The sequence below is a fragment of the Lagenorhynchus albirostris genome, chromosome 2 (assembly GCF_949774975.1).
Source record: "Lagenorhynchus albirostris chromosome 2, mLagAlb1.1, whole genome shotgun sequence".
Classification (NCBI taxonomy): domain Eukaryota; kingdom Metazoa; phylum Chordata; class Mammalia; order Artiodactyla; family Delphinidae; genus Lagenorhynchus; species Lagenorhynchus albirostris.
Genome location: NC_083096.1, coordinates 18,159,222 through 18,182,331, shown reverse-complemented (window position 1 = coordinate 18,182,331; position 23,110 = coordinate 18,159,222). Strand labels below are relative to the sequence as shown.

At 36.8% G+C, this 23,110-nt stretch overlaps 2 protein-coding genes across 6 annotated transcripts in view; one reads left to right on the top strand and one right to left on the bottom strand.

Moving 5' to 3' along the window:
- RAB3GAP2 (RAB3 GTPase activating non-catalytic protein subunit 2) overlaps positions 1-3,641 on the top strand; it is a 90,425-nt gene extending 86,784 nt beyond the window's left edge. For 3 of the 4 annotated variants that reach the window (XM_060127193.1, XM_060127214.1, XM_060127224.1), the window contains 3 exons: positions 253-411; positions 617-1,524; positions 1,996-3,641. In XM_060127193.1, coding sequence (XP_059983176.1) covers positions 253-411; positions 617-772 — 315 coding nt within the window. In that variant the 3' untranslated portion in view covers positions 773-1,524; positions 1,996-3,641. The remainder of the gene's footprint in view (positions 1-252; positions 412-616; positions 1,525-1,995) is intronic. The other variant, XM_060127203.1, reaches the window with a different exon arrangement.
- Positions 3,642-3,894: 253 nt separating this feature from the next.
- Positions 3,895-23,110, bottom strand: part of IARS2 (isoleucyl-tRNA synthetase 2, mitochondrial) — a 68,804-nt gene continuing 49,588 nt past the window's right edge. For both annotated transcript variants that reach the window (XM_060127225.1, XM_060127227.1), the window contains 9 exons: positions 13,945-14,053; positions 12,900-13,002; positions 11,717-11,842; positions 10,974-11,105; positions 9,826-9,932; positions 8,446-8,591; positions 7,537-7,727; positions 5,620-5,764; positions 3,895-4,418 (listed from right to left, as the gene is read on the bottom strand). In XM_060127225.1, coding sequence (XP_059983208.1) covers positions 4,276-4,418; positions 5,620-5,764; positions 7,537-7,727; positions 8,446-8,591; positions 9,826-9,932; positions 10,974-11,105; positions 11,717-11,842; positions 12,900-13,002; positions 13,945-14,053 — 1,202 coding nt within the window. In that variant the 3' untranslated portion in view covers positions 3,895-4,275. The remainder of the gene's footprint in view (positions 4,419-5,619; positions 5,765-7,536; positions 7,728-8,445; positions 8,592-9,825; positions 9,933-10,973; positions 11,106-11,716; positions 11,843-12,899; positions 13,003-13,944; positions 14,054-23,110) is intronic.

Here is a 23,110-nt window from a genome sequence, read left to right as displayed (position 1 = left end):
GCTTGAAAATGACTCCTGTAGTCATGCTGAACTGAAAAATTAGGAGATAAGAGGCGGCCAAGGTCAGGTGATGAGAAGAAATTTGGGTTTTAAATGCTGTTTGAATTGGGCTTTCTTTTGGTTGTATAAATGGCCATACCTCAGAAATGAAGTAGCCTCTCCTAGGCACCGAACTAGGCACGGGTGGTGCCTTTCCTAAAGGAAGCCCAGCTGTTAGCTTTTGCATCTGTTTGTTCACGTTCATCTCCACAGGCCATCCTCCAGGTTCAGGACAAAGAGGTCCTGGCCTCGCAGCTGCTGGTGCTGATAGGGCAGCGGCTGGCACACGCGGTGCTGCGCACGCAGACGAGGGAGGGGCTGGAGCTGCTTGCCAGGCTGCCCCCGACACTGTGCACCTGGCTGAAGGCCATGGTAAGTGCCGGCAGTGAGAGGAGTCAGCAGGTCACTGGATGTTTTTTCATGTGCATTTTCAGTAGAGGAAAAATTTAAGTTTAATCTACTTAGTTCTGAAGAAAAGCATTTTTATTGGGAAATTACTCTCTGGCTAATGCTTAAGTTCAAGTAAGATGATTCAGTTGTATGTAACTGACGGGTTATTTTTGTGTCCCATTTGCAGAGCCCCCAGGATCTTCAAAACACAGAAGTGCCAATTGCAACAACAGCTAAACTAGTAAATAAAGTAATTGAGCTTTTACCAGAAAACCACGGGCAGTATAGTTTAGCCTTGCACCTCACTGAAGCTGTGGAAGCCATAGCTATTCCTCCTTTATGACACTTTATCTACTGTAAACAGTCTAAAATTGTGTGACTATAATATGAATTAGTGCATGGTTATTTTACACAGTAAGATCTGGAATTTTATGGAGGGAATATGGTTTTTTTCCTTTTGTAAAATAAATAAAAATACATTATTACTTTTAAAAAGTGCAGTCTTGGCTAAATTCCCCTCCTTTGGTTAATACTGATGATAAAATATGAACAAGTATCAACTATACTATTAACTCCTCTTGCAGATGTTTGACTGTTTATTTTTAATTCAAGCACTTAAGTAGCTTTATTGTTAAACTTTGCTATTTAAAACTGGTTATAATTTACAGATTATGTTCTTATTATAACATTCTACATTTCGTACTCAAAACGTTATTGTAATTAAATTTAAACGTGTTCATGTATAGTCCCCACCAGTTACATGAGAGAAGTACACCACTTTCTTTTTAGTAAATGCTGGGAAAACGCTTTTGTTATCATGCTTGGTCCCGTACTGGGGCACTGCCCCCTGGAGCTCTGGATGCTGACAGGTTTCTTTCCCAGAGGTTATGCTGTTGCCATCGGAGGAGGATGACCCTGCCTGTGGCGGAATAATGGGTTCAAGATCATATATTCATCAGAATGGACACTAAATGGAACCCTTAACCTGCTGTACTTGCCAAAACAGAATCTAAGATGCAAGCAACACAGCAAAATTAATTAAAATGCAAGTTAAGATTTGCTTTTTGCCAAGATTCAAAGCTGTATCCACATCAGGTAATTGTAAAAATGTATTATCTTGTAAAACTTACGTTTAAAAAAAGGGGCAAAGATGCTAAAAATCTAAGGTCCAACTTTATTTTTCCTACGAGTGTTTTGAGATGTCTGCTTCTGGGATTTCGTAATGTTACCTGTTCTTAAGAACAATACAGAAAATGCTTAGTGATGATACTACAGCTTTAGCGAACCTACCTCACAGCTGGCTTGAGAGGATAAATACAACTAATTTTGTACCCTACAGTGCCTAGAGCAGTCCAAGTGCTGAATAATCATTTGTTGATTAAAACCAAATTAACCAAAAAACTGTAAACCAAAACTCTGTAAAGAGCTGTACAAATAACACCAAGTATTTATTATGGTAAATCTTTGGAATGTAGCCATACAGTGCGAGTACTGACATGTCCTGGATCACAGTTGTTATTCGTAGCAACTCGTTGTGATACAGAAGTTTGTTCTTCACTTCCTTAGGAAGAAGCCAACTCTCGCAATTGTACAAATTTGAGGCGTTAATCAGGAACATAAAGGAAAAGTCTGATGTTTGAGGATATCCCAGTGTAAATTCTTTTTAACTAAGAGATCACATCCAAATAAGAACTGTCTAAAACTTAATAATTACTGTTTCATTTGTCGATAAAATCTTGAAAGATTAATTTTTCCGATGTCTTGAGGACGTGGGGTGAGGGCCTTGTATGTCTGATTGAGGCACACGCTGCAATAGAAACACTGAAAACGACCTCGGGCTGGTCTAGCCTCTCAGCCTCTGCTGGAATCTCTGCTGCCCCATCCAGACACATTTATATGATTTCTCGTAAACATGTCTAGCTCTATATAGTCACTTGCGTGCATTCTGAAAGATTAGTTCTTTCTGTGACTTTTCTAAATACTCTGAAAGTAGTTATGAACCTTGGAGGCTGGTCAAAGAAACTTGGAATTACAGGCGTTTTTAAAGATTAATAAATCATAGTCACTTTGATTCCATTATCACTTTTGGGGGAGAGGGTATCTAATAAGCATTTTAGATAATAAAACTGGCTGAACTTATTCTAGTAGGACATGTAATCAAATTTGGGGATTGTTGAGAATATTAATCAGCTGAAATATGGCTCCTAGAACCATAACAAAGCATTGAGTCTCTAGTTAAGATTTATAATCCTAAACATTGCCATTCAAAGAATTTTAAAATTGAATTCTCAGTTGTATGATTAAAAAAAGCAGTTAAATATTTTACTACTTCATTAAGGGCTTTTAAAATAAACCTGATAGAGGAAAGGAAAATAAATACCTGTGTATGCATTGTGTAACCATGAAGAGCCACAAATAACGATACAGAATGGACAGTTTCTGAAACAGGCATGTTGCACATACTGCAGTTATTGGTGGGAAACCGATAACTAGCGAGTAGTGTTTTCTTAGATCTACTCCCACCGCCAACCCCCCAATGCACCTTTCCTCATGAACATTAAATAGGCATTTTATACCTTGTTAAATTCTGTTGTATAATGCAAAGGAAAACAAAAGCGTTCAAATAATCATAAATTCTGCATTACAGGTTGTATTTAGATGTAGAACTAGAAGAGACAGGATAAATGCAAATGAAGAGGAATATAGCACACCAAGCTTCTAAATGGTTCATGCTTTTGCAAAAAGAAAAATGAGGTATGGAGAAAAGTGTTTCACCTTTGTTATAAAAATTAAACTAAGGTTGAAGTAAACACTGTTCAATTTAAATTGCTTTCTTTAAAAAAGAAATTGATTACAGTTTAAAATCACAGAAAACTCAGATTTAATAACACTAAGCATACATGGAATAATAAGTTCTCTTAGCAGTTGCTGTGGTTCATTTCACTTACAAGAGACAAATATTTTTAAAGTACTCAACAGCAACAGTGAAAGCCCTCTCTCACCCTGACAGGAATGGATTTGCTGTATTTCTGCTAAACAGAATTAACCATCCTTGGAAAGATTCTAATCCAGTACTGAATTGTTTATAAAATGCCCTATTATCTACTGTAATGTATTGTAAGTAGTCAAATTCTGTATATACTGCTATTTTCTGTGTCTGTTCATTGTAGTGAACTTTTATGTGTATTAGTGAAATAAATTTTCAGCTTTCATGTTGTTTCCTTAACATTTATAAATATAAGTATTAAGATACTTTCCGCTCTTACAGGAGAATAACAAACTTGGTGATGTCTTCGCTTCCGAGGCAACCCAAAAACTAGCTGTTCTGAAAAGGTCGGTGCGTGCTGTTAAGGCGGAGTGAAATTACTCTTGTCATCTCTTAAGCGAGACACCCCTCTGCCATTCCCCTTCAAAACCACAGGTTTTTTACTGGATATTCACAACTTTTGCACCACCATCAGTCAGTAATTTCCCAGGTGCCTTTATTTTTAGACAGACATTATAGAACTTAAATACTGAGTCAAGAAGACTGATAAAATATAAAACATTTTCTGCTGAGCCATATTTGTAGGCAAGCATTTTCAGTGTCTGTGTTCTGAGGAAGTCCATTATGGATCCATCTGCATAGGTATATTTTTCCATGTGTATATATACACATCATTTTTTATTTAGTTGTTGCAGAAAAAGCTTGTAGCTCTAACTCTGACTCTCATCCTCTACCACTTACTCTTCCACTCATTACCTAAATCTTGGATTTCTTTGCAGTGCTGTGAACAGTCCACCTAAACCCCCAGGCAGTCCCGTCAGAAGTTCTTGCTCAGAAAGCCCTCAACACACAGCGAGGTATTACTTCCCTCTCACAACTTCTGTGCATCGCGGACAGAGTGTGTCTGATGACTCAGCAGTGTACTTCCAACAGCGAGGGCATTTTTCCCTGGTAGTGGGCATGACAATTACTTTATATGAAGACTCTTCACGAATATCACCACCTATGAAAGAAAAACACGTGAAGAGTATTTTTGATAGGCCACTGAACTTGTACAGCTCTTTACTTTTTAATTGGTTGGCAGGTGCTCCTTTTTCAAAGCTTCCTCCTTCCTGCCTTGGAAAATACCGCTTCATTTGCACATCTGTACATAAACAGCCAAGACAGTGGACTCACTCACTCATACAACCTGACTGACTGGGGAGAGATGAGGAATCTGAGACCCTGAGAGACTGATTTTTCCACAGGTCACTGAGTTCTGTATCTACTCAGGCAGAGCAGGCCTTCTAGCTCTTCATCTGGGTGCAGTTCTGATAAATTACACTGCCTCTCCAGCTACATACTGGTTTAAGAATTTTAAAAAGAGCCAAATTAGACTGACAATGGCAGTGTCCCCACATTAAACTTCTTGGTTTGGACAAAAGGAAACAAAAACTTCTCCACAATGAATAGACCTCAGACTAGTAATGTACAGTAAAGAAAGTAAATTATTTTCTGGTCATTGCACAGAGAATGTAGATTAACATTTTGAAAAGCAAATTAAGCCAGAATCTACTACATGGTCAATGCTGCCAGGCCTCAGATTTCAACCGATGCCTCCCACCTCCTGCTGGTACCTAAAAGCTATTATGAAAAGCACAGACAGCATCACTTTTCCCAAAATATCTGCAAGTTTTTCTCTCTTACCATTACTCGGCCTCCTTTCCATCAACGAGAATGAATTAAGCTGACAAAATGCCCTATCAAACAAATAACTACAAAATGCTTATATCAATGTGGGAATGAGTTCAATAAAACTTCCTTGATTCTTCATTAACGGTGGCTACATGATACTTTAATTTGGGGTGAGCATAATAAGAAATTTTAGACTCAACAGTGGGGAAGGGTAGCAGGGCTGGGCAGGACTAAGTATCAAAGGACAGGGGGCACAAAAGCCAACCAAAGTAAGGTAGACTGACTTCACATGCAGTGACAATGACTTATTCCCTCTCCTCCCCCTACCCCTGTGTTCCTAAGATCGGCAGGTACCGCACTTTGAGAGCTAGTTTTGAAACCTGGCCATTGTTGACACTGCTTCCATAGAAAACCGTATTCCAAGTGTATATGTGCCTTTAGAATACAAGTAGTCCACTGCAAAGCTGGAGATGACCTATAATTATCATTCAGTTCCCCAGATACCGCTGTTACCCTCACCTCCTTCTTACCTTCTAGGTTGATTAGAAATGTCCCTTTAAGCTCAGTGACATCTGCAGTTACTGCTCGTGGTTCCTGAGAGAGCAAAGTTGTCTGGGACGCCATCATTAATTCATTCAGCTGAGAGGTGCTGGACGTCTCTTCAGCCTGTAGCATCTGGGCACGAGCATTTGCAAGTTACTATCTATCTAAATTAAGCTGTTACCATAAACAGGTTATAAAAAGAGATGCTGCAAGTTCTTGTGTTTGGTGAGGAACCCTTTGGGACCATTACCTCCTGAGCTAATACTATTAAATAAATCAATTCTTACTAGTATAAAAGGTAATAACTAAAAACTTCTAATTAATTATATTGATTGAGAATACACTGTAAGCCAGGCACTTCACTTTGCTAGATGGCTAAATGTCCAACCAGTATTTGTAATGATCACAAAACAGCTACAGTGTTTTTTATCCCCATTTTACAAGTGAGGAAGCTTGCTCAGAGAGGTTAACTTGCCAGGCGTTCCCGACCAGTAAATAGTACAGCTGCAGTTCAGCCCAGGTCTGTCCACCTCAGAGCCCATACTTCTTCCCTGTATCATGCTTCCTACAGTAGGAGAGGGGTTAAGATACTATCTAAACAAGGATCTGCTTTTAGCAGTGTAGACCAATGGTGACAATCTGAGTAATGCACAGAGCTCTTCTGAAGCACACAATCTGGATATCTGATAAGCACTCTTACATTTTTTGTTGTAATTTCCATCTTCAAAACGAGTGTGTGAGCTAAGTAATACAAAATTCCTTAAGGAGAAAAAAAATCAGCTCATGACAAAACAGGAGATTCAGAGATTAATTTGGTTTTAACAAATTCATACAGTTAGTAACTGACAGATCCAGGACTCCATTAGCTAGTTAGTGTAATTCCTAAGAAAAATACATTCACATTTTTGAAAATCCCAAAGTATTTTTTTTCCAATATAAATGATCCAAACAAGCTGTATTGTTTTCAGCTTATTACTCAGACCTAATGAAGTCAAAGGAAACATGACATGTAGGGGAAAAGCCCAGTACTAGGCTGTGTGGCCCCAGCCAGGTCACAGCTTCAATGGGGCTCAGTTTCCTGGCTCATAAAATGGAGTCATCAGCTTCCCAACTTGTAAATTTTAAAATGTGAACATCTTACCAAAATTCTGTTATCTGATCAACAATCGTATACCTACTGGCTATTTCAAGCCTCAAATCTTAATCAATTTAATTATATTATTAAAAGTTTAAATTGAAGTTCCAACCAAATGAGACGGTCATTTTTTAGTAAACTATGATACCAGTAAAACTTTTTTAAAAAACATATTCACTACCAATTTTCTTCTCAAACGTTAAAACTAGAGAAAGATCTTGAGTCTATGTTAAGCTACAAGTCAGTCTGCCCAATCAACCCCTAAGAATCCCAAGAAGAAACTTCTGATGGCCCTTTTGAAAATTAAAAAATAGGATGAATGCTTTGAGATCCCATGATAATTTGCTGGAGCAAATGAATTTTCTTCAGATCTCACGAGAAAAAGATAAAAATATTTTTTGGGATTTGTTTTGAATCTGGTCCAGATGGACAAAATTCTCAAAAGCTCCCAATTTTTGTGTATTCTGATACAACTGCCATATTGTCTAATTAGCCCTGAGGGCTTACATTTCAAACAGAACTTTATTACACCTTCCCATCCCAACCTAAAAAATAAGTAGCAACAGTACATGTTTCATAAGAGAAGAAAAAGGAAGCACAGAGAAGTCGGAAACAAAGAATCAGTGATTAGTATTAGGATTAGAAAACAGAAATCCTAATTTATAATTTTTTTAAAATATATTATTTACACTGAGATTTTTTAAAACTAGATTTCACATGAAGCTGTATGATATGAACACCATTTCAAAAGGAACAAATTGCTACTTACTTCTATTATCTCAAAAAGCAGTCCAGGCTCAATCACAATGATAACCTCATACTCAGCTGCATTTCTGCCAGGGATGCTTCCAAGAAATGAATCTCTCATCGCACATGCACTCTCTATTGCTTCTTCCAGTCCAGGCTTCTTCCAGATAGAACTGGTTCTAATCCATCCAGTACGAAAAACACTCTTGGGTTCTTATAAAAAAAAAAAAAGTTAACCAATTTACATATATTTTAAACTGTATATAAAGCTCAAACCATCAAATATTTACTATGCATGGAAAATAAGAATTGTTATTTATGACAATTAGCATGGAGCCATCCTAAATGCTTACCAAACATTTCTATCAACATTTGGAAATGTAAACAAAGGATAAAGATATACAGTGAGATCTCAAAGGATGCCTAGAAGAAAATAAAATAGAAATATCCCAATATTACAGTAGTTGTCTCTGGGTTATAAGTAAGATCATGAGTGACTTTTGTCCTCTTTCTAGAATTCTACAGTTTCTAATTTTCTGTAAGCTGTAATACAACCAGACAGAAAAAACTATTATAAAAATATTACAAAAAAAACTATTATAAAAATATTCACAGACACTATACGTTTGTTTTAGTAAAAGCCTAAAATATATTTCTGACATTTATAAAGGTATTTAAGAAAAAGTGATTTCTCAATATAGTCAAGCTGCTAATACATTTCAGAAAGCACTTTAAGGTGGCATGAAGACCACGCTGAAATTCATCCTACTCCACACACAGGTGCAGAAACTACTAAATGATCGAGATGCAAAAGGCCACAAAACAGTCACTGTAGATGAATAAGTGCCTCTTTTGTGAAGTAGATAAAATGAGAAGCTGCACCCTCAGCCAGGGTCTTTCTCATTCAGAGAACAAATCAAGTATTTCTTACCTTTAATGTAAGGTACGTACTGGAATACCTCTTCAGCCAAGTGAGGAAGAATGGGAGCAAAAGAACGAACCATTACATCCAAAATTTCGGCTAATGCAGTCTGACAAGAGCGTCGTTTGGGATCATCTGCATTTTCACAATAAAGCCTGTTGAAGAACAACTTATTGAGCGGTTGACAACACTTTGTACACGATGACTGCCAAGATGGGATCTGCCTCAGGCTGAGTTCATTCTGACAGTGCCTAAGCCTATGGCTCCAACGTCTTCTAATTAAAGGATAAAATATTCCATCATACAACTTTTTTTTTTTAATTTATTTATTTTTGTGTGTGCTGGGTCTTTGTTTCTGTGCGAGGGGTTTCTCCAGTTGCGGCGAGCGGGGGCCACTCACTGTCACGGCCTCTCCCGTTGTGGAGCACAGGCTCCAGACGCGCAGGCTCAGTAGTTGTGGCTCACGGGCCCAGCCGCTCCGCGGCATGTGGGACCTTCCCGAACCGGGGCACGAACCCGTGTCCCCTGCACTGGCAGGCGGATTCTTAACCACTGCGACACCAGGGAAGCCCCATACAACCTTTTTGATAACATCCTCTATGCCTTCCAAGTGTGCCCACCTCCTCAAAAACTCTCATACCTACGCTATGTCCAATTCTGTTTTTCCGATCAGTAACAGCTAGAATCTAGACAACTGTGTTAAAGGAAAATTAATGTTAGTTGAAGGTATTTAAAAATGTGACTCCCCACCCCTGTGACCCTCTCAGTGTGTCAAGGGAAGGACTGGGAGTTACAGTCCCAGTGGAAGGTCCCTGAGGTGCTGATAGACTGCGGCTGACACCTCACACTGGCTCAGTTACTGTCACACATAAGAGTCACACCGTGTCGCCTGCATTCTGGAGCAAAACATGAAGACAGCACCAAGCCTGCCTCTAAAAGGGTATCGCTGATGTTATACAATGTCATTATATTAATAACTGGCTGAATACTTCTCTCTGAGAAATATCCCCCTCAAAGTCAGCAAACTCCTGAGGACAAGCAGTACGTTCGCTACCTCATATTCACAGCTAGTACTTACTGAGCACTTACTCTGTCAAACACAGCATTCAGCACATGACTTACATTGTATCTTTTCATTTCCACATTCTGAGACAGGTATTATCGTCACCATTTTACAGATTAAAAAACTGAGATTATAGGATAAGTTGCCTCAGCTCATAAAGCTAGTGACAGGATGAAACTTCCTAATCAGACTTGACTCAAGAACCCAACTTCTTAATAACGGTACAGGGCAGCCCCTCTTGCTCGCCTCTGCTTTCCAACATCTGCCAGGCAGCGCAGATGTTCAAGCAGTGTTTGCTGAGTATTTCAATATTCAGTCATACATACCTATCTTTGATTATGCTGAAATAAAAGTTGGAGAGTTCTCTGGTATAAAATGCTCGTAATAGCCGAACAACTTTTCCAAAGTCATACTGCTTATATGCATCGGTAATCTAGGGAACAAAGCCAAAATAAATTCGGAAGCTGGGATAAGCAAATAAAAATGCAAGTCATCATGAGCAAAATATGTTCCTTTTCAAAATATGTTTCAAAGGCAGACAAATACAAAACCAGCAAAATGCGAGAGCACTTAAGGATCTTTAAAACGTCATTTCTGGATATGAAAGTCACCATCCTCAGAAAACACTGAATAGTCTACCCTGAAAACTACAAAAGAACACACACCAAATGAAAAGATCAGGTTTTAAATGATGAAGCCACACTATTTTAAAACCACAAAGAGTTTAAGTTACCAATGTTCCTTCATTTATGCCTGAAAAGTCAAATTGGGCGAAAATCTGCATGTACAACTCTTAAGGGTATGTGGAAGCAATTTTAATTTTTGAGAAAACACAAAATATTTGTGTTTATATATGACAGGATATCTTATAAGACAACATAGGAATCATCATTTCAGTTATTTCTATACTTTTGAGAAGTATATTTCTATACTTCTGCAGTTAAATAAAGTACAACTCTATTTTATTCCTTCCTATTAAAGAAATACATGGAACTGATTTCAAGAGAAAAATGTGGTCTGAGGGGAGGCCTGTGCCTACTGCTGCCACCAGGTACTCCTGTAGTCTTTTGAGAGACCAGGAAAGAAATCATAAGACTTCATACCTAATCAACCTAGGACCATGTGGAATTTATCAACTTTTTTTTTTTTTTTTTTTAATTTGCGGTACGCAGGCCCCTCACCGTTGTGGCCTCTCCCGTTGCGGAGCACAGGCTCCGGACGCACAGGCTCAGTGGCCATGGCTCACGGGCCCAGCCGCTCCATGGCATGTGGGATCTTCCTGGACCGGGGCACGAACCCATGTCCCCTGCATCGGCAGGCGGACTCTCAACCACTGCGCCACCAGGGAAGCCCAAGTATAACTTTTTTTAGTGCTTTTAGATACTATTTCTAACAAGGAATGCTCCACTCGTGTACAACCCAAATTTCAACATACAACTGTGCTATTTCCAAAAGCTTATTAATGCACACTTACCTTGTTTGCTAAATCCTGCAGTAAGTGTAGCATATACTGGTCTATGAAATACATATTGTTAACAGGGATAGAATCTGTTTCTGGGTTGAAACCAGCCACATTTCCCAAAAGAAAGCGGAGTGTATTCCTAAGCTATAAATATTGAGGAAAAAAATATACAGTCAAACAATATATGAGTCCTTCAATTATTACTGAAAAATTATTTTCTTTATAATTTTTATCCAACTCATGTTACTTTCTTAATGGGATACTTTGTTATATCATTCCTATAATAAGACTACAAATGCAGAAAAACTCTCATTTCAAAAGCTCAGTTGCAGAAACAACCACTGTACTTTATACATAAAAACTGAATTTTCATTATATTTCTTTAAAATCTAAGGGCAAATCGCCTTTCAGTGGCCTAAGTTTGTTCATCTGTGTCGCTAAGAATGTTGTGTAGGTAAAAATAAATGGAATAAATGTGCACAGTCATTGAGCACATAAAAAGTATACAAAATTAGTATAATTTCATATTATATTAAAATATAAAAAGACAGTGTATAAAATTATCAGCATTACTACTACTGGTTTTAAACAAATAAATTAGCACAGGATATTTTTAAAAGCTCCTAACATGTGGAGACCTCATTTTCATTCAGTTGTGAAGTGCCAACAAAAATGTGCCTCATTTTTTTTTAACAACGACTCAGTAAACTTTTCATTCGGGAATAGTACATAATAGAAAGAGTAGTGACTCTGACCTTGCTAATATCATCTCTGGCAGCATTCAGTACAGATGGACTAATTATCACTTCAGTGAAGACATTGGACTCAGCGACCCACCAGCGAAGGACATCAGCACCATAGGGAGGCTCTTTGCTTTGATCCTTTTCATTGAGGGAAAAAAACATATAAACATATAAATGGCTTTCGATTACAATTTGGTGAACAGAGGCTTTAGGTAAGACTCCTATTTAGAAATGTTTGAGCAAAATGTAAGCATAAAATATAACCATACTGTAACAAAATAAGGGCTAATGATCTCAGAGATCAGGCTGAATCTAAAACAACAACAAAACTGGAAAAAGGGAGAGTTCGGCCTGCAATCTTGTTCAATGGTTTCCTGTCATGTCTGTAAACAGCCACTACAGCAGGTGGACAGAGTACTGGCCCAGATGCGTCTGTGATGGGGGAGCGGGCCGGGGGAGGGGAAGGATTGCTTTTCCCTCGCAATATTCCCAAGCTACTCCGACAAAGAGAGTTGATTACTGGACACTAGGAGGGCAGTAAAAAGCCAAGGGAGTAAAATAAGAGAAGGGATTTCTTTTCTGAAAGCAACTCCAAAATAAACCAAAGTATCAGCAACCCCAGACTGATGTTCATTAATGACTTGCTTTAAAGTGTATCATTTCCAAGAATATAATAATAAAACATTAATTAATTCATTCATTTATTTATTCATGGCTGCATGGCTTGCGGGATCTCAGTTCCTTGACCGGGGATCGAACCTGGGCCCCCACAGGGAAAGCGCCAAGTCCTAACCACGGGGCCTCCAGGGAATTCCCTGAAACATGCATTTAGAAGATGTGATCTAATTTTTTTCCTATACTGTTTCTGTTTAACTGTAAAACTACAGTTTATAAAGTTTTAAAGTTCAGACAATTAAAAGAGGGATAGCATGGCTCAGGACCTAACTGGAGATTCAGACCTGAAATGAGTCAAAAGGGCCACAATCCCAACCCTGCCCTTTTTCAAAACAAAAGAAAAAAATCACATATCATTCGAGAGTCTAGATTTAAAACATGGTAAAGCATTTGCTATTAGTATAAAAGATAGTTTTGTGAGGTTTTTGTTTTTTTTTTTTTACATTGAAGTAACTATATTAAGGGTTCTGGCTGCCAACTTAGCCTTAAAAATAAAATGAATTTTTAGGGAACCACCTACTTGTCCTCCATTAATGACAACATCAGGATCAATGACATTCCCGAGAGACTTGGACATCTTTTCTCCCTTTTCTCCAAGGGTAAATCCATGAACAACCACTGTCCTAAGAAGACAAATTAGCTATTATAATAATGAACACAATGATGATGGTCTTTTTGAAGATGACTCACAGCTTAAAAAGAGTAACTTAGTTTGACATAAAAATCTTTTTTCTTGACAAATTATGTATGAAAACTTTTCTTCAAAGTCTGATTCTCAGCTACTTGTTTATCCTGATAAATAGTAAGCTCTCTTATACACAAAATTTTTATGTTTACATTCACTAAACAATTATCTCCTGAGCATCTATTATGTACTGATTTTGATCATTAAAACTAACCAGGAAAAAGTATGTCTTAAAAAAAAAATTATCTTCAAAAGGACAATTTGAGAGAAATATATATCTGCTGTTCTATCGACTTTTAAAAGCATGTTATACAAGAGACATAAAACATGCAAATTGTGAGATGGGTTTTCACTTTAAGATAGCAAAAATCTTAAGCTATTAAAGAATCTTTCTGATTAGAACCTCCATTCACATATTTGAATAAGGAAAAGCTATTCTCTGTAACTAAATAAGAATCCCTAATTTAATAAAATTCACTAAAGAAATATTTCCATCCATTAGCCACTTGTGGAAATTACAAATGTAAGGGTATCTGACTGAGGCTGTCCTCAGTCAAGCTAGAATATCCTTCTCCACATCCATCGTGTGGGTTTCTCCACTACTCCAGTCAATGCCGGTTTTACCTCTTCTAGGAATTATGACCTGTATTGAAGTGACAAGGCTTCTTTGTACTGCTGTCTCCATTTTTGTCTCCTTTTTTTTTTTTTTTTTTTACTTCAAACCTATTTCTCTCCTGAGACTGCAGACTATAAGCTAATTAATTAAGGGCAGTGTTTTATCACATACATATTATTCAGTACAGTGCTTCACACACTGGCGAATATTCAGTAGAAATACTCAACCGTGTGCTGACTTGTTTAGCTCAGGTGTAATACTTACTTAAAAGGTGATTTATTCCTTGCTGCCACACTTGTTAATAAGGAAGACTGAAACCAACCCCCAAGCTGGTCTTTTCCTTCCATGTACAAATCTGCTCTTTGGTCAGTACCTCAAAAATAAATATGAAAAAACAAATTTAAGTTAATTAAATAGGAAAATGGAAATGAATATTTATCAAGGTATTAAAATATTAAAAGTAATCATGTTACTTATTGCTTGTGTCATGCTATACCCAATGGCTAGGTTGCATTCACTTGGGCTGTTACCCTCACTGCCAATTTATTAATCAAGATGAAGAAAATAAACCTTGGAGTATGATCTCCTAAACCACAGATAACTAAAATATTATCTAAATTAGGGACTGATTCATATTAACTACCAATATCAATATTTCCAGTTAAATCTTTTATGAAAATAAACTATTTTTATTAATTCAACAATTATTTGCTAAGTATCCAATAACTTTATATGTTGTCATTTAATTCTCATAGTAACTCTAGAAAGTAGATATTATTATTATCCCCATTTTACTGATGAGGAAAGTGAGACACTGAGAGATTTTATAACTTGCCCAAGGTTATGCAGACAGTAAGCAGTAGACATGGAGTCTAAATGTAGACCATCTGGCCACGGAGCATATGCACTTAACCAAGATATTAAACAAATTAGGAAAAAATGTCTTATAAAGGGCAAGTTATTAACTTCTAATTTGACAACGACCCAGTCAAAAGATGGGCAAAGCATAAAAAAGCCCTATGAGCCAGGGGTTGAGGCACGAGGTTGGTGGCGGGGCAGGGGAGGAATGAGCAGGCAGAGTGCAGAGGATTTTTAGGGCAGTGAAAATACTCCAAATGATACTATGATGATGGATACATGTCATTATACATTTGTCCAAACAGTAAACCCTAATGTAGACTATCTACTTTGGATGATAATGATGTGTCAAGGTAGGTCCATCCATTGTAACAAATGTACCACTCTGGTGGGGGACCTTGATAACAGGGAAGACTGCCTGTGTGAGGGCAGAGGGTACAGGGAAATCTCCGCACCTTCCTCTTCATTTTGCTGTGAACCTGAAACTGCTCTTAAAAAATTAAGTCTTGTGAACCTGAAACTGCTCTTAAAAAATTAAGTCTTTAAGAAAAAACATGGCAAAAGAAAAAAAAAATGCCGTACAAATAATTTAGCCTCAAATTCGTTAGAACATATATGTACCCAAGCTTGAGAGCTACTTCAGCATTCAACAAATAACAACAGTTGATTCAAGAGTTAAAAATCCGAAATACGGGACCATTTGGCAAACATCATAAGTAATGATCATTTCAGTCAAAAATCATCAAGGACGCTTAAATACTAGGTGAAAATCTGGTGAGAAAAAAGGATATTTCCACAGTCTTAAAGTATCTCTCTACAAGATACAGTTGACCCTTGAACAACACTGGTTCGAAATGTGAGTGCCCACTTACACCCGGAATTTTTTAACTAAATACGTGCTATAGTGCTACATGATCTGCCGCTGGCTGAATCCATGGATGTGGAACCACAAATATGAAGGGCCAACTATGAAGTTAGACTTGGACTGCAGGGAGGGTTGGTGCCCCTACCAACGTTGTTCAAGGGTCAACTGTACGTATAATAACAATTACGATGGGGAGATGGGGGTGGGGGAGGAGTAACCCTGCAAGAGAAAATGGGCAGGCACCACCTTAACCAAGTGATCAAAGTTAAACATCACCAGCAAAGACATCATGTGACTTCTGACATGATGCACTGAAAAGGACACAGTATCACTTCTGTGATATTTCTGCCGAAAATGCACAATCTAAATCCAACCATGAGAACACGTCAAAGAAACCCAAACCGAGGTACTATCTTCTACAAAATAAACCACCTGTACCTTCATGAATGTCAAGTTTATGAAAGACAAGGACAAAATGAGGAGACTAAAGAGATAACTAAATGTCACATGAGATCCTAGATTGGGTCTAGACCACTTTTTATTTATTTTTTTCTTTTCCCATATAGGACATTACTGGGTGAAATTGGAGTAAGATCTATAGATAGGTAACAGTATGGAATCAGTGCTAATTTCCTGATTTTGATGTTCATATTGGTTATACAAGAGACCGTCCATGTTTTTAGGAAACACACTGAAATATTTTGGGATAAAAGAGCATCAAGTCTGCAACTTACCTTTAAATTGTACAGAATAAAGTTTGTTTATATATCCATATAGAAAAAATATATATAAAGCAAATGTGGCCAGATGTTGACTATGGAAAATCTAGGTGAAGGTATGTACTTCTTTATACTATTCTGTGACTTTTCAGAATAAAAATGGTTTTCAAAAACAGGAGCATGAGGTCTTTGGGGAAGATTACTTCCATATTTTAAAGCTAAACTCAGAACTCTAAGAAACCCCCACAATCCCTTTTTATTTGTAAAATGATGGTGATTTGCTCTTATGTCCTAACATTGAAGATTCAGTGTTGTAATCCTTATGTGACAAAGAGTATCTGGGTGAAGGTGGGAGACAAAACTGAAATAATGTAATCAAACATTAAATTAGTTAAATTCAACTAACATTATCAAGCACCTAGCAGGCACTGTGCTATCTGCCCTCTTGGAGATGATAGCCAATAGGGTAGATTTTCTGTTAAACAAGAAATAACTATGTTGTTATCAGGGTGAAAACACAGGTTAGCCTAGTCTATGTAGTTAGGAAAGCGTAGGATAATATAAAATGATAAATGCCTATGCAATGAGAACAAAAATTTTATCCTCAACGTCTAGAATGTTACATCTATATCCTACTTTCCTTCTTCCTCTACCGATCTGTAACCATTTAAACTTTTACAATACCAGTACTTAAACCCCATCCCACCCAAAATGTTAACTTCCTACTGGAGACCACATTTTGGATGTAGCAATAATTAATGAGAAGATTAATAACAGAATACTAGGGGAAATCCTTCTCTGAAATAAGTGGAAAATGAAATAGCAGGAAGTATTCCCAAGAAATTTTCATTTCTTCAGAAAATACCTACTTCTGGCCTAATGAAATGACAGTCCATAATCATGAAATCCAACTAACGTTCTGTCATCTTGGAGAAATAAATCATAGCTTCCAAGCCTTGATTAACACACCTAAAAAAACAAAGGGTTTAAATAATCTCTAAAATCTTTGCCAGCTCTAAAATTTTTAGTTTTAAGAAAGCTGGCTGTTGCCTAAGGACTTACACTATGCCGAATAAAAGCAATTTGAAGACTGCACAGTGGCTAGATTCAGACTGCCTGGGTCCAAATCCTGGTTGTGGCGCTTACTACCCATGGGGCCTTAGCATAACCTTTCCATGCTTCCATTTCTTCCTCACTGAAATGAGGATAACACCAAAATCTACTTACAAGGTTGTTCTAGAGATTAAACACGTAATATAACATGCTTAGGACATAGTAAATACTCAGTAAATGTTAATTATTATTAAGATACATCATAAAGAGCACTTGATAGTTGCTGATGGTATATTTTTTCAAACAGTTTTATATGAAGGAATACTTGCAAAAATGTGATTAGGTATACTAAATTACTTTTAAAATACATGGTCTCTGATTCTGTCCTAGAAACACATGTTGTACCTAATAAAATCAGGCCATTAATAATAGCACAACAAAACAACTAATTCATATTAAGGGTAAAGTCTTGGTGTCTTTCTCATTTCTCATATATGTTGAATTACTGGAATTGGGTAAGGAGCAAAATATCATTCTGGAAAAGGAAGTGTAACCCTAGAAAATTTCTGCAAACAAGAGCCTGCCACGATGGTGTATGAAACCAGAAGAAAAAGATGGAGGTGGGGAAGTTTTGGAGTAGCAAAGCACTGAGTAAGAAATGAAAAGATAAAGTTTATAGGAACTTTCAAAATGAAGATGAGAAGTTTAGTCTTGGATGGTAAGTAATACGAACCACAGTCAAACTCAAGTGCTGGTATACTGTAGAATCATTTAACAACCTCATATAATTAATTACTGGGACTATTTTCTGTTATAGTAAGTTTATTTTTAGTAATGCTTAATTTCTTTTCTCACAACAAAAAGCACATTCTCACTTTAAGAAACTTGTAAAATAGTAAAGTTCAAGAAAATAAAATCACATATATTCCCGATACCCGGAGATAATCACTTTATTTCAGCATATTTCCTTCCACTATTTTGTCTATGCATACCAATATTTACATGAGTAAATATCCTACATCTTTGTATTCTGCACTTTTAAAAATTTAACACGCCCTTAAATAATACTTTCCCATGACCATTTAATGTTCAAAAAATGTTCAAAAACATGACTTAATGGAGGCATATCATTCTATCATATGAATGTATGCCATATCACTTCAGCCATTTTTCTACAGATGGACATTGGGTTGTTGGTCAATGTCATTTACTATTTGAAATAATACTGTAATGAATATCTTCACACATAATTTTTCATCCAGATCTGATTACTTCTATACTACAGAACAGATTCCTGTAAGTGGAATCCCTCAGTCCAAAGACAGAAAACTACTTCAAAGCTTTTGACGCATAATGTGAAAACCCCTTATGGTAGGGCTGTGCCAATTTACACTTCCACTAGCAGTGTACAAGAGGGAGAAACGGTACCGCTTTTTTTCTGCCTATTTTTTATCCTTTTTCCTTCCTGCATAGATTTTTTTGTAATTTTATTATTATTACCATTATTTTTTAATATTTTCTTGGCAGCATGTGGATCTTAGTTCCCCAACCAGGGATCAAATCTGTGCCCCTTGCATTGGAAGTGTGGAGTCTTAACCGCTGGACCGCCGGGGAAGCCCCTGCATAGATCTTTTAGTGAAAGAAAAATTTAGAACCTTCTTATGGAGGCATAGTATGTTTGGTGTCTTAAAATTCCAGGAAAAGTAGCGATTAACCATGTGGTAAAAAGTTAGTATTTCTTTACAATAACTTTTGCTCTTATGAAAATTGTAGGAATTCCCTGGTGGCCTAGTAGTTAGGATTCTAGGCTTTCACTCCTGTGACCCGGGTTCAATCCCTAGTCAGGAAACTGAGATCCCACAAGTTGCCAGCGCAGCCAAAAAAAAAGTAAAGATTCACGTTTAGAGGAAACAACTGTTCAATACCTCTAGGACTGTGATTTAGGTATGGTAAAAATTTAAAGAATAAACCAACTGCTAAAAAATTACTATCAAAGAGGAATTCGCAAAAAACTGAGTAATCTACAATTTCATTACTAAATTGGTATAATTTTGCTGAATTGATGAATTTTGAGCAAGATTATTATATTGAACTAAGAAGGCAGGTTGTAGAACCAGCACAAACATTTGGCAAAACTACTGTTTAAGATACATACATTTAAAAATAATTTAAACAAAAAATAATTACTAAAAATAATCATTAATTTTTGAAATTAAGCTATTAGTACTGTATATGTCCTTAAACAGGTAACTTTAAAAAAAACTTATTTGTAAATCTAAGTTTCTGTTTCAAAAAATGATCTCTTTTCTCTACTTCAAGTTATTTACCTGTTAAAAAGAATCAGAAATGATGTAGAATAAATATTTTAAAACACTAATTACTTCACCAGGTGAATGGATAAACTGTGGTATATCCAGACAATGAAGTATTGTTCAGCACTAAAAAGTAATGAGCTATCAAGCCATGAAAAGACATGGAGGAACCTTGAATACATATTATTAAGTAAAAGAAGCCAAAGTGAAAAGGCTACATCCTGTATGACTCCAACTATACCACATTCTGGGAAGGGCAAAATTATGGAGACAGTAAAAAGGTCAGTGGCTGCCAGGGGTTAGTAGGGAACAAGGGATGAAAAGGTGGAGCAGAAGATTTGGGGGGCCATAAAACTATTCTGTGTGATACATGCCATTATACATTTGTCAAAACCCACAGAATGTACATCACCAACAGTGAACTCTAATGTAAACTATGGACCCTGGATGATAATGATTTGTCAACGTGGGGTCATCGAACGTAACAAATAGACCACCCTGGCGTGGGATGCTGATAATGGGAAGGCTGTGGGGAAGGGGTTCAAGGGGTATGGATTCTCTCTACTTTTCTATTTTTAAAAAATTTTAAACATTAATTCGTTTTATTTTTTAGAATTTTTATTGGAGTATAGTTGCTTTACAATATTGTGTTAGTTTATACTGTAGAGCAAAGTGAATCAGCCGTACATATATCCCCTCTTTGGATTTCCTTCTCATTTAGGTCACCAGAGAGCAATGAGTAGAGTTCCCTGTGCTATACAGTAGGTTCTCATTAGTTACCTATTTTATACATAGTATCAACAGTGTATATATGTCAATCCCAATCTCCCAATTCATCCCACCACCCCCTTTCTTTCCCGTTTGGTATCCATAAGTTGTCATCTGTGTCTCTATTTCTGCTTTGTAAATAAGATCATCTATACAAATTTTTTCAAAAAAATAAAGCTATTTATTAAAAAGTTTAAATATTAATTAGTTTTAAATCAATGCAATAATTAATATCTTTGGTTAACATTTAAGGAATGTTTTAGAAATATGGATATGACTTATTACTTATATTTAATTCACTTTAAATGCCATTCCCTTTCAGAAAGTGTTCAAGTTTCAATTTCTTAAGTTTTACTGACCTTGAACTCACTCACAGTGAAACTCACAAAGAACTCACCAGGTACTTGACCTGGTGTGAAAACAGAAGCGAAATCTCTTTCACTGCCATAAAATCTGTCACCAAAAAGTAAAACTAGATATGTATGCTATGTAATCACCAAATTCAACTCGTTAAACATTAGTAGATACTGATGAAGACTGGTATCTAAAATTAAGCTCAAAATCAAGCTGATTTTACTTTGCAATAATACACTCTCAAGGAAACATGCAGACATTGAATCATTTCATATTAGACTTGATACAAGCCATCTGAGAATGAAAAGTACAATAAGCCTTCCCAGGAAAGTAGATGACTGCTCATTTTGTTTTGTTTTTTAAAGGAAAATCACCTTTGCTTTATGGTTTTTTGAACTATGAATTCACCTAGTATCTGGACTCCTTCCCACCTCATTCTTTCTGCCTATCTTTTGAAATTTTTTATTATGAAAGAAGAAAAGGGAGGAAAACAGGATGAAATATAAACCAATTAATCTGTTACTGATCAATCTCATAAGATTTTTATTTTATTTTTTACTTTTTTTTGAGGAAGAGGAATATAAGATCTCAGTAAAAAAGTAGAAACTATAGTCTAAAATTGGGTTTGTGGGAATTCCCTGGTGGGGCAGTGGTTAGGACTCAGCACTTCCACTGCCGGGGGCCCGGGTTCAATCCCTCGTCGGGGAACTAAGAACCCACAAGCCGCACAGCACGGCCAAAATGAAATAAAATAAAAAAAATAGGGTTTGTGTATCTGTGAAGATAGTTTACTTATGTTCTGGCATCCTCCTATGCATGCAACACACATTTAAATGGCAAAATGATTTTCTTTCTTTGAATTAATTAGCTATATATGACATGGAAGGAAAAAATGATTTACTGATTAGGTGCATCTTTACCACTAATTGAGTTTGATAAACTATTTCTGTCACTGTCAAATATTTGGTTAAGAACAAACTTGAAATAGTACAACTAAACTCTATCTGTACCACCAACAGCAGCACAGATAGGTTTTAATGACAATTTTCACACAGTTTAACAGTCAATGGCTCCAGGTATAATTTGCACGTGCTGCACTTGGTAACATAAAACCACTTTAGAAATTAAAAAGCAACAATGCCAGTAGCAGCAATTCTCACCAAGGCTGAAGCAGCTAATGAACTTCGAAATATACTTTATAAGCACTATTTCACATATGGCATATTTATTCTATTTTGAAATTCAGGATGCTGCCCCAAATGTGGTAGGAGGTAACTCTTTTTCCTGTTTATAACATAACACTATTTAACCCACCTACCTACCTTCTGTAGTGTTATCCGCCGACATTTTCAATATAATTTAGGAAAACAAAGTACCTAAACTGGCAATATTTTCTCTTGAGTATGGTGGGAGAAACGTATGAAATAATAATTCTGAAGATTACTGCATACAATATTATAAAAATTATATTAGATCATTATGAATTTTTATGTACAGTTTAGCTATAATACAGAGTAAGCATGAATTTCTGTGTATTTTGCTTTTCAAATTTCCTATGCTGAAAGAAAGGCCCAATTAGAGCATTCCCAGCATTTACCTGCTAGGAATCACATTGCTGTCCTCTCAGTAATGAGGCCTACTACCAGAAGTATATCCCAGGTAAAACTTGACCACGATCCCTCTTCATCCCTTTAACAATGGTCAGCTGAACAGGCAAGCTGTTTTCCCACATTCCTTTGCTCCAGAAAGCAAACAGGATCTCCTGGGTAAAAGCCAGCACTCAGCAGCGATGTGAGGACCTGTCTGATGCAGCGCTGCTTCCCTGGCACCTCATCCCGGTCTTTAACCTCACAGTGGGGACAAGCTCTATTTCATTGCACTTCTAGCTTCTCACTTAGTATCCTTGAAGGTATCTTCTCACATCTAAACACGTCCTCTGTGTGCCTGCTACTACTCCCTTCTAATTCCTGCCCAATCTCGCCTCCCTTTTTATCCACGGAGTCAAAAGCTTCCCCTAACTGTGAGGAAGTAGAAATTAGTCAGCTGTCTGCATAGACAGGGGTAAAGCTGTGAGAAGGTAACAGAGTACAGACGAATGAGAACCGGAAAGCAGGGTACCCGACTTCTAGCCTGACACTAAGCTATGTAACCATCACCTAATTGGACCCTAATCCAATCTCATCTCCTCTTCTGAAAAATGATTGGGTCAGGCTATTTCAGTGATTTCCAAACTTCGTTTTACAGAACTGAGGGCCTTGGGGTCAAGGAGAACGAGCTGACCGAGAGGAGGAAGAAAATTCCCATTTTTATTAATCTTATATATTGTGGTTCTATATAAAAATTTCAAATGGAAAAAAAAAGTTTAGAAAGCATTGGATTAAATGATTTTTAATCATTTTTTTAAAATGATTAAAAGATCCAATAGCTCTTCCAGATCTAAAATTATATTATATTATAGCCGATGTACTTCCAAATAAAGCATAAAAAAAAAGAGTTCTTGA